The 12,712-nt window shown below is 41.2% G+C and overlaps 1 protein-coding gene across 2 annotated transcripts in view; it reads right to left on the minus strand.

Moving 5' to 3' along the window:
- Window positions 1-328: 328 nt before the first annotated feature.
- PDE7B (phosphodiesterase 7B) overlaps window positions 329-12,712 on the minus strand; it is a 473,856-nt gene continuing 461,472 nt past the window's right edge. For both annotated transcript variants that reach the window (XM_077486808.1, XM_077486807.1), the window contains 2 exons: window positions 8,033-8,113; window positions 329-1,544 (listed from right to left, as the gene is read on the minus strand). In XM_077486808.1, the coding sequence (XP_077342934.1) occupies window positions 1,324-1,544; window positions 8,033-8,113 (302 nt within the window). In that variant the 3' untranslated portion in view covers window positions 329-1,323. The remainder of the gene's footprint in view (window positions 1,545-8,032; window positions 8,114-12,712) is intronic.

Raw genomic sequence — 12,712 nt, forward strand, 5'->3', positions numbered from 1 at the left:
AGGTCACAGTACCTGCAGTATATCCTGATATACAGATTCTGCAGAGTTGCTCATATCTGTTTGTCTTGTAGATTGCATTGCATTGCTAATCAAAAGAGATAAAACTAAAGTTTATTTTTATTCACAACGTAGACTGATGATCAGCTGGAGTTATTTAAGGTCTTTTAATCCTGGGAGCTGTGGATCGTATTCCTTTAGGAATGCTTGTGAAGTATAGAAATTTATATACCCTCTGTCCGTTTTCATAGTGACTATTGTCATAGAAAGTGTGATGACTTGACAAAAGGCATAGTGAATTATGTTGATAATACAATTGAAACATGACAAGTTAAAATTTAAGGCCTTTATCTGGAAATGAGCACTCTTTTAGAAATAGTCTATGAACCATATTTACAAATGCTATAGTATTTTTATAGTTAAAAGTAACAGTTTTCTGTTCACAGTGCCAATATCTGGGTATAAGAACCACAACGCGTCAGTAATTTGGCATGGAGTCAGTAGCTTAATATTTACAGAACATGTACAGATGCAACAATAAATCTGTTCCAAATACATTTATGAACCCTCTGTCACAGCAAGGAGACAGTGGTTATGTTTGGTTAAGCACCAAATATGTCCATCCAACAGTCTCTGTGAACCCTTTTTTAGGATCACTCTACTTGTTAAATCCAAAGTGGTGTAAAACTGTTCACAAGTTTTGTAGTATAGTGTGGGTAGTGCTTCAATCAAATTGTTTGCTCTTATCTAGCGAGTACAAAATGTAAAAATAAAAGAATATCTTGTCTGTGATCCTTTAGGTATCAACAATACCAAGTTGTCTTCTCAGACAGATCTTTTCTAAGTCCAGTTGATGCTGGTGTTTTTCTGTGGTTCTTGTTTAATGTGATGTATTCGCTGTTGCAACATGGATTGACGGTCCACCAGAGGATGGGAGCAGCTGCAATAAGCTGTGAAAAGTAGTAAAAAGTACCAACCCTGCTACATAACTCTGTGCATGACACCATCTGCTTTTAAAGTTTTTTCAGGGATATCCAGACATCTGAGTCCTCCTTCTCCATCTGTCGATTTCATCATTGGAAAGTAGGGTTGCTGGTCTTGCTCATACTGAGATAAGACAGAAATGTTGGAAGGGCTGATATAGCAGTATACCAAGCGGTGAGCAATGGATCCCCAACGCACTTAGATATCTATACTCTGCCTCCTTCTGACTTTCCTTAAGCCTGTTGTAAAAAGCAACAGCAGCCCATCTAAGCATTATATGTATCCCTCTTCACTGAAAGCAGCAAGAAAAAGAACAGCAATGCTACAGGTAAGAGATGATCACTAGAGGGCTCCACCTTCACTGATCTTTTGGTCTTCTTTGCCTTCTTGGTCGGTTACAGGTAGCAGGTGGTCATTGTCCTTGCTGCAATGCTTGTGTATGAGACCCCTCCATTTGGCCCTGTTCTTCCTGAGGTGACTTAGCATTTTTTCAGATAGGGGAGTCTGTCCAGTAAATCTTGACCACTCCAAAAACAATGGCTCTGCAATGTAGTTTATGAAGCCTGTGGACAATGAATAGTAAGAAGAGTCTGTGATTTCGAATTTTATATATAACAGTGTAGGACTTGTTAAAGAATAAACGCATAGAAGCAGTGTTTAAATATATACCATCTGCTTAACAACAATCCACTGAAATGTTCGAAAAATGCCAACACACTAAAAACGCATACTGTTTTTGGGATTTATATAGCTCAATGAGATGGAGGAAACATAAAAGTCTAAGATGATTCTGTGCCCCCCCCTCTCGCACATCACTGCAGGCAGCTCATATACCAACAGATGAAACTTGACATGTCTTCGCTACTCTGCCTCGGCCACCAGATGGTGCTGTGCATATAGAAAGTAAATGATCTGCAGATCAGTTGGACTAAAAACACATCCTAGATTTTCTGGGGTGCTGGGATTCACATAACGCCAAGAGACATCATGACTCATATGCCAACAACGTATTATTTTGGTTGTCAGGTTTGCAAGGGGGATCCTATCTACATATTAAAGATTAAGCACATTTTCACTACAATCAATTTGAAAGTATTTACAGCATGATCATACAAATATATATTGCTTACTGACCTTGCCGTAGTCCTTATTTAAGGATTCAACAACATCATAGCTGCTACCTTTTCTATTAAAAAAACTGTCTTCCTATTGCAACTTTTACCATACTGCCCAATTGTACTAAATCCCATTTTGCTAATCAGGCTGCTAAAATACCAGTTATGTGTTGACCGGGGCTTTTTTCAGCAGGAACTAGGGGGAACTCAGTTCCACCACCTCTGGCTCAGGTCTTCTGCTACCTGCTCACCACTAACACTTGGTAACACTGAAGTCCAGCTTCTGGGTTTACATGTGATAGCTTATCTCCTAGTAGCTCCCATAGTTCAGATCTCCTGCGCAGATCCCACTGTGTGCCGGACAGGGACAAGGGAGATACAGAACAGGTGCCCAGGGTTCAGTGCAGTTATGGGCAGGAGAGTGTGTGTGGTAGGCTGCACCCTAGGTGGTCTCCATTTTTTCCCTGGTGACCAATTGTTGATGCTCCTACTGCATGATCTCCCTTGCAAGTGACTGTAGTATAGTATGCTGTATAGTATAGTATATCTCAAGAACTCCTGCTCTCTAGCTCCCTTGTCACCACAGCTTCTCCCATCCTTTGGAACTCCCTACCCCAATCTGTCCGACTGTCCCCTAATCTATCCATCTTTAGACGATCCCTGAAAACCCTTCTCTTCAAAGAAGCCTATCCTGCTTCTAACTAACACTGTTTTACTTCCTCCATCAGCTCATCCCCCACAGCTATTACCTTTTGTATCAATTGCCCCTTCCTTTTTAGATTGTAAGCTCTAACGAGCAGGGCCCTCTGATTCCTCTTGTACCAAATTGTAATGTAAATGTAATGTCTGCCCTCATGTTGTAAAGCGCTGAGCAAACTGTTGGCGCTATATAAAACCTGTATAATAATAATAATAATGCTGGGAGGTACTACAGCCGGATAGGTGCTTCAGCTTAATATTGCAACAAAGGTGAGATATATGACAGATGGTGGAGCTTTTAAGGAGGTGGAGAAGATGAGGGCAGTGGAGGGAGGGGTTTTATGTAGAGGGAAGCACTACTAGTTGATGCCATTTGACAGGTATTTGTGTGTGGTGGGCATGATTGAGTTACTGCACCTTTTCTCTGAGAAAAAAAAAGCCCTGGTGTTGACTTATTTAACATCTCTACATTAAAGAAATGACACACATCTATCACATCACCTCTTACGATACAATTTTGTTCAAGCTGAAAAATACATAATGCCGATTCCTACCCAGGAACTGGCCTCTCTGGAGTGTTCACAGGATTAAGGATTAATCACAGGATTAAGCCCAGGCAGGTGAATTGTATCAGTAAGGGCAGTTCCTGGAAAGGAACTGGCAAAATAAATTATATTATAAATTATAAATGTATAAATTATATTGTATTCAAGGCAGTGATGTCATTGGTTTGTGACCTTTCTATCCCTTGTATGCTGTTACAGGACACAAGGACAAGCTCTATGGGAATTGGGTCTCTGTACGTGTTCTTGTACTACATTTGGATAACAACTCTACATAGTTATGAAAAACACTTTGTAGGTCATTTTAGTAACTTTTTAGGCCCTATTTATACTTGAACAGTTTTATTGGAGTTAAATTCATGTGGAACTGCAAAAAATACATGATGAGATTTGTACCATTCCAGTCAATATCCAAAATGACCTCTATTTCCTCTAAGATAGGGACATTAAAAGTTCCAAATATATATGAAACCATGAGTTAAAACAATATAATTGTACTCTATTCTTTTTGCAAGATGTTGTATCGTTTACAATGACCTTTGATTCCCACATACCATACCAATGTACTAAGCATGTCATTTATAAGCCATTCATTCCATTTGTGCCCTGAATCCACATTAAGATACACTATATTACCAAAAGTATTGGGACGTCTGGCTTTAGACGCACATGAACTTTAATGATATCCCAGTCTTAGTCCGTAGGGTTCAGTATTGAGTTGGTCCACCCTTTGCAGCTATAACATCTTCAACTCCTCTGGAAAGACTGTCCACAAGGTTTAGGAGTGTGTCTATGGGAATGTTTGACCATTCTTCCAGAAGCAGACTCTGTGCAGGCCATGTTCTTCCATCCCAAACTTGCTCATCCATGTCTTTATGGGCCTTGCTTTTTGCCCTGGTCCAAATCATTTGGTGGAGAGGGGATTATGGTGTGGGGTTGTTTTTCAGGGGTTGAGCTTGGCTTCTTAAGGCATCAGCATACCAAGACATTTTGGACAATTTCCTGTTCCCAACTTTGTGGGAACAGTTTGGGGATGGCCCCTTCCTGTTCCAACATGACTGTGCACCAGTACACAAAGCAAGGTCCATAAAAACATGGATGAGCGAGTTTGGGGTGGAGGAACTTGACTGACCTCAACCCAATAGAACCCCTTTGGGATGAGGTAGAGCGGAGATTGCGAGCCAGGCCTTCTCATCCAACATCAAGGTCTGACCCCACAAATGCTCTTCTGGAATAATGGTCAAACATTACCATAGACACACTCCTAAACCTTGTGGAATGACTTCCCAGAAGAGTTGAAGCTGTTATAGCTGCAAAGGGTAGGCCAACTCAATATTGAACCCTACAGAATAAGACTGAGGTGCCTTTTAAGTTCATGTGCGTGTAAAGGAGTCCATATACTTTTGGTAATATAGTGTATGTGCATATTAGCAATAGCTGGCTGATATGCTCAATGTGTTTCACTATCCACTTCTTCAGGACACCAACACAAGAGACACATAAATACAAGAAAAGAGCCCAAGAAGTGGGTATCATCTACATCAGTGATTCTCAACCAGGGTTCAATGGAACCCTAGGGTTCCTCCAGAGGTTGCTAGGGGTTCCTTCAGTAATGGGCAATTTTTGCCTCTCAGATAAGTTCCCACTCACACTATTGATCTTTTTAGCTATCTTTAACCACTACAATACAGGGCACTTTCGCCCCCTTCCTTCCCAGCCCAATTTTCAGCTTTCAGCGCTCTAGCGCTTTCAGTGACAATTGCGCGGTCATGCTACACTGTACCCAAATGAAATTGTTATCATTTTGTTCGCACAAATAGAGCTTTATTTTGGTGTTATTTATTCACTACTCCGTTTTTTTTTTTTTGCGATATAAGCGCAAAAATAGCGGAAATTTGGAAAAAAAACAATATTTTCTTTTTTCTATTTGAAAAGAAATCCAATAAAATCAAATTTTGTCATAAATTTAAGCCAAAATGTATTCTGCTACATGTTTTTGGTAAAAAAAATTCCGTTAAGTGTATAATAATTGGTTTGTGTGATCACGGACATATGTACGCAAATGATCATGTACATATGTGTGCAGGTGATCACGTACATATGTGTGCAGATAATCATTGGGACATGTGATTTTAGTGGGACATATGTGGGGGACATGTTTTTATTATTAGGGACATGTGTTTTTATTATTTGGGGACATGTATGTTTTGGGGACATGTGTGTTTTGGGGACATGTGTGGGGACTGTGTTTGTACTGTGTGGTGTGTTGTGTGTTTACACTACACTGATGATCAGTGAGTAAAAAGCTGTAAAAAGCAGCCCATACTCACTGATCATCAGCCGGCTGCAGCGATCTGCTCTCCTCTCCTCAGCGGTGACTTCCGTGTGAGGAGAGGAGAGCCGATTGCCTAGCAACCGGCTGTTTGTTTACATCACATGACGGCCGTGATTGGACACGGCTGTCATGTGATCAGGAGGGCCAATCACAGAGCCCTCCTGCCGATCTGAGATGTGCCGTGTCCGGGTGACACGAGCACATCGGGATCGCGCCGCTGCGCGGGCGCGCGCGCGATCCCGCTACTCCTGAATGACGTTCCTGAACGTCCTATCAGGAGTAGACGGCTCCCACCCGGCCGTATATATGCATTGGCCGGGTGGGAAGTGGTTAAGGAGGTAATTCTTCCCAATGACCACAAGTGTAAGGACCATTCTTCCCACTGACCATCACACTAATGTATCACGAGTTGTAGATTTCTAATTTTTAGCGGCGGTTCCCCTGAGACCAAAGAACTATTTCAAGGGTTCCTCTGTGTTGAAAAGGTTGAGAAAGGCTGCTCTACATTATGGTGATTTCCACTTGCTGGGTTTTATTCTTGTATTTATGTATCCGCTGTATTATTTTAACTCATGGTTTCATCTCTATATTTGACATCTTTAAAGTCCCTACCCTAGAGGAAATAAGGACTTTTAAATTTAGTGTGTATGTGTGTGTTTGCTACCAGCCTGAGCAGTGCTTGAGAATATCTCAGTGCAGGACTGCAAGCTCTTGCTAATCACACTGTTCCAAATGATTCTAGGAGATCACAGTGGCTGCAGATCAGTGGGTGTTATACTCATTCTCTCTGAATGCTCAACGGGATATAGATTTAGAACAAAGTTACTATGCTGCATGCTTTCACTTAGTGGATATGTATGTTTTTGTATGCGTCTCCAATAAGTATGTTTGTTTCCTGAGTATTTGTGGAATGAGGAAAAGAGACTTCTGAACACCGGAAATTTTCAAATGTGGCGAGGGATGTAAAAATATGAATTTTGAAGACAGGATGTGTCACTTGTCCACATTTTATGTCTTACTGAATTGTACCTTTAAACCCAAAACTTATATTTTTTAGTGTTTTGGTAAGGTAAATGAGAGTAAACCTGCGGGGAAACCTGCATTCAATTCCCACATACGTGAACCCAGCCTTAGTCATGTGTCAATCCCGTCTCCTTCACCTAATTATCCTGGAAGTGTATCAAACATGACTGAAAGCCTGAATAATGTTCACATATTATTAGAAAAAAGTAAATAAAAACGAATTAAAGCGGTAGTAAACCCGCTATTTTTTTTTTTTTTTTTAACACCTGCAAAGCAAAAGGCATAATGAGCTAGTATGCACCGCATACTAGCTCATTATGAAATACTTACCTTAGAACGAGGCCCCGACATCTGGCACGATCCACGCCGAGGGAGCTGACATGCTCCCTCGGCGTTTCTTCCGGGTATCGCGGCTCCGGCGCTGTGAGTGGCCGGAGCCGCGATATCGTCACTCCCGCGCATGCGCGCGGGAGATTTCATTCCGGCCGGCCGGACACTGCCGGATTTTCAGGCCGAGAATCCCCTCGTGCGCATGCGCCGCTGCAGTCAGCGGCGCATACCGAGGGGAATATCTCCTAAACCGTAAAGGTTTAGGAGATATTTTTTTTACCTACAGGTAAGCCTTATTATAGGCTTTCCTGTAGGTAAAAGTTAAAAAAAAGAATATACAACCACTTTAAAGGGTTACTTCATCTTCATTAAAGATGACAATGCAGGTACAAGGTGCCTGTATATACAAACTGCAGCTTTGACCAATGATAACTAATGTCGCTGCTATAGGTGCAGGCCATTTACACACCTCCTAAAGCCTGACTAAAAAACTCCCAGAGATGGCATCATCCCTTTTTGCCTTATTGCTGGAATGTTTCTACGACATTCCCAGCTGTTACTGCTCATCCGTTTCTCAGCTTCAAACCCCCTCACATGTGCTCTATCTCTCTTTTCGTAGTAGGTCTGAGCCCAAAAATGCTGCACTAGAGGAGATAGTGGACCTTATATTTTCAGGGGTTTCAGGGCTTGCTCAATAATAGCAGGGAGTGTCCTGTAAACAAGGCAGGTTGGGATGATGCCATCTCTGGGAGTTTTTTGGGCATGCTTTGGGAGGTATGTAAATGGCCTAATTTACAGCAAGAACATTTTTTAACTTTAGACAAAGCCGCAGAGCTTGTTTTCATCTACAGGACCCCCTTATTCACATAGGCAGTTTTTCTTTGGTAAAGATGAACTAACCCTTTAAGCATTTTGGAGTCTTTGAATAAAAAAGAAAAAACAGCAAAATTGTCAACAAGTGGAAATGAACCTAGGCACATACTTACCAACTTGTATATTAGGTATGGAGTCTTTTTGTTGGTTGCAAAGTGGGCTTATTTCCAGACCAAATTTCCGCTCAAGATCTCCTAAAAAGCACATTAAAAAAAAAAAAAATTATTTCCAGACACTAGCTTACAAAAGGCTTACCGAAAAACTGCATATACTGTACTGCAGGAGCAAAAATAAAATGCAATAGTTATTTAACAGAAAACTACTTCTACCTTGTTTTTTGCTTTAAAATGTTACTAAACACCATACCCTGCATTCACTATATGTAGTGTCCCACAGTACACAGAATGTGGAAATGTAATTTTTTTAGTAAATATAACCTGCTAAATACCTTTTCTCATGAACAATATATGGCAGTCTTGTGACTTCTATCAATGTCTAGCGGAGTACCTTTTAAAGCTTGCAGGAGGAGTTTTCATTCTCCTCTGACTGTCCAATGAGGCTGCAGGACTCCCGACCCTCTGTCTGGACAGTTTTGATTGGCCCTGTGCTGATCACATACACCCCCCCCCCCCCAGAAAAAAAATCTCTCTAGCGATACACACTATTTTGATCATGTGCCACCAAAGCTCTGTACTATCAGGAGATGGATTAGGACTGTGGAAAAAAGGGAAGATTTAGAGAAGACAGGATCAAACAGCCTATTTACACAATGCAGAGGATTAACCCCTTAGGGTCCACAGTGACTATAACAGGCATGCTTTACTGTATATACAGATTTTACTGTTGTGGGTTTAGTAACACTTTAATTAAAAATACTTTTTAAGCCTCACTGATCAAGCTGATTTGGGCCATACACCACCACAAAATAGGCGTAAATGTGCGGCAGGAATCACAGGTGTATGCAATCAGCTGGCAGAAAGTATGTACAAGTCAATGATAGGCACTGCGGCTGTACATATGAAACCGCACATCTGAGCAGTTACATGAGATTAAGGAGAGATGAGCAACCCTGGACACAGACAGTTTCCAGGGCCGCTCATCTGTCCACAATTGCAACTGCTTGGCACTTGTCAGCCTCATAGCCTGTGATTAATTTTTACAGGTGTCTTGCCTGCAGCTGACCACACACAAGCATATGCCCCCATCTTAGATTTACACACAAGTCACAAAACTTTTGCACATGCCACCGGAGCTTTCATTTAGTTGTGTGACTGCAATTTAAAAATCTCTTTGGATTCAGCAGAAAATAAGGATCCTTATTCTAATGTGTTAGCTTTGTGAACTGAGCTTATTTTGTTTTAATTCATCCAAATTCTAAAGGTTTGGAAGCAGAGGAGAAAAACCTCTCTCCACCCCCAAAAATTAAATAATTTCAGGTGGAAGTGATCTTTTCCTATCAATGAATTAAAGTGGTTGTAAACCTCAGACTGAAATATGAACAAAGCATTTCCTTCTATAGTGCGTACTTGTCTAAATTAAAAGCACTAAGTGTAATTTCTGTCTGCTGCTTCATTCCTCTGCTATCAGCATAAATCCCTTCTAACAAGTTGCCCTGACACCAAGAGAAAAATGGAGCTCCAGCTGATTGACAACCTCAGTTCTGTGCTTTGTGAAGGGGGTTATGGCCCTTCCCTCCAATCAGCTCTCAGAGCTCTCCTCACTGAGCTCTACAGAGTGCAATTTCAGCTCTCGGACCGTTTTTTTCTGACAGCTTAGACACGCTTTATTAACCACTTCAGCTCCGGACCAATAAACACCTTAAGGACCAGAGGTCTTTTTGCAATTTCGCACTGCGCTGCTTTAACTGGTAATTGCGCGGTCATGCAATATTGCACCCAAACGAAATTTGCGTCCTTTTCTTCCCACAAATAGAGCTTTCTTTTGATGGTATTTGATTGCCTCTGCGTTTTTTTTTTTTTGCGATATAAATGGAAAAAGAGCGAAAATTTTGAAAAAAAAAGATATTTTCTTCTTTTTGTTATAAGAAAAATCGAATAAACTACATTTTAGTCATACATTGAGGGCAAAATTTATTCAGCCACATGTCTTTAGTAAAAAAAATGTCAATAAGCGTATATTTTTTGGTTTGCGCAAAAGTTATAGCGTCTACAAACTAGAGTACATTTTCTGGAATTTACACAGCTTTTAATTTATGACTGCCTATCTCATTTCTTGAGGTGCTAAAATGGCAGGGCAGTACAAACCCCCCCCAAATGACCCCATTTTGGAAAGTAGACACCCCAAGGAAATTGCTGATGGGTATGTTGAGCCCATTGAATATTTTTTTTTTTTGTCCTAAGGGATTGAATAATGACAAAAAAAAAATAAAAATAAAATTTTTACAAAAAGTTGTCACTAAATGATATATTGCTCACACATGCCATGGTTATATGTGGAATTGCACCCCAAAATATATTCCGCTACTTCTCCCGAGTATGGGGATACCACATGTGTGGGACTTTTTGGGAGTCTAGTCGCGCACGGCACCCCGAAAACCAATCACCACCTTCAGGATTTCTAAGGGTGCAAATTTTTGATTTAACTCCTCACTACCTATCACAGTTTCGAAGGCCATAAAATGCCAAAATAGCACAAAACCCCCCAAAATGACCCCATTTTGGAAAGAAGACACCCCAAGCTATTTACTGAGAGGCATGTTGAGTCCATGGAATATTTTATATTTTGCCACAAGTTGCAGGAATATTACAAACTTTTTTTTTTTGCACAAAGTTGTCACTAAATGATATATTGCTCACACATGCTATGGGCATATGTGAAATGACACCCCAAAATACATTCTGCTGCTTCTCCTGAGTACGGGGATACCTCATGTGTGGGACTTTTTGGGAGCCTAGCCGCGTACGGACCCCGAAATCCAAGCACCGCATTCAGGATTTCTAAGGGCATACATTTTTTATTTTACTCCTCACTACCTATCACTACCTATCACAGTTTTGAAGGCCATAAAATGCCAAGATGGCACAAAATCCCCCCAAATGACCCCATTTTGGAAAGTAGACACCCCAAGCTATTTGCTGAGGGCCATGTTGAGACCATTGAATATTTTTTTTTTTGTCCCAAGGGATTGAATAATGACAAAAAATAAAAAATAAAATTTTTTTTTACAAAAAGTTGTCACTAAATGATATATTGCTCACACATGCCATGGTTATATGTAGAATTGCACCCCAAAATATATTCCGCTACTTCTCCCGAGTATGGGGATACCACATGTGTGGGACTTTTTGGGAGTCTAGTTGCGCACGGCACCCCGAAAACCAATCACCACCTTCAGGATTTCTAAGGGTGCAAATTTTTGATTTAACTCCTCACTACCTATCACAGTTTCGAAAGCCATAAAATGCCAAAATAGCATAAAACCCCCCAAAATTACCCCATTTTGGAAAGTAGACACCCCAAGCTATTTACTGAGAGGCATGTTGAGTCCATGGAATATTTTATATTTTGCCAAAAGTTGCGGGAATATTACAAACTTTTTTTTTTTGCACAAAGTTGTCACTAAATGATATATTGCTCACACATGCTATGGGCAGAAGTCAAATTACACCCCAAAATAAATTTTGCTGCTTCTCCCGAGTACGGGGATACCACATGTGGGGGACTTTTTGGGAGCCTAGCCACGTACGGGACCCCGAAAACCAAGCACTGCCTTCCGGATTTAAATATAAAATGCTACCAAAAAAACTGTTAGCGATCGCAGGGATCATGCCTGACTCTGCGATCGCTGCAGTTATGTGTTTAGTGTTTTGTAAGTGACAGTGATCGATCGATACTGCACTTGGGTGGGCTGGGCAGAGGGGCAAAACGCAGGTGCTAGCAGGTATCTGGGCTGATCCCGCTAACAATGCGTTTTTTTGGAACCCTGAACTGCTGGGGACGCTAGTATAGATCTGATCAGATCAGATATTGATCTGTTCAGATTCTATACCACTACGGGAGGTGTATGCTTTGCGCGTGGGTGTTAGCGGTACTGGCACTAACCTAGCGCTGCCTGGGGCGACGCAGACCCTGACCCTAAAACCTAATTGATATCACCCGCCGGGTGATCAGGGGGTTAAACCTTTATTGGGTAATAAATGGTGGGTGCCCTGATGCTATAAAAAGCAAACTAACCAAAGTCACCCGTAACACTTATACGGTGATCAGTGGTGAAAGGGTTAACTAGGGACAATCAGGGGTTCGAATTTTTATTAGGTAGTATATGGGGGTCCCTGGCGCTATATAAAAACCTGACGGGGAACCTAAATAACTAACTGGCTAACCAGCGTCACCAGTGACACTTATACTGTGATCGCTGGTGAAAGGGTTAACTAGGGGCAATCAGGGGGTTAAAACCATTATTGGGTAGTATATCGGGGTACCTAGCGCTATAAAAACCTGGCGGTGAACCTAAAAAAATAACTAGCTACCTAGCGACAGTAGCGACACTGATGCAGCGATCAGAAAAATTATCGCTTAGTGACACTGGCAAAAGGGGGTGAAAGGGTTAACTAGGGGCAATCAAGATGTTAAAACCATTATTGGGTAGTATATCGGGGTACCTAGCGATATAAAAACCTGGCGGTGAACCTAAAAAAATAACTAGCTACCTAGTGACAGTAGCGACACTGATGCAGCGATCAGAAAAATGATCGCTTAGTGACACTGGCAAAAGGGGGTGAAAGGGTTAACTAGGGGCAATCAGGATGTTAAAACCATTATTGGGTAGTATA

The sequence above is a fragment of the Lithobates pipiens genome, unplaced genomic scaffold (assembly GCF_037356315.1).
Source record: "Lithobates pipiens isolate NorthernLeopardFrog02 unplaced genomic scaffold, aLitPip1_a1.2 Scaffold_18, whole genome shotgun sequence".
NCBI classification, from domain to species: Eukaryota; Metazoa; Chordata; class Amphibia; order Anura; family Ranidae; genus Lithobates; species Lithobates pipiens.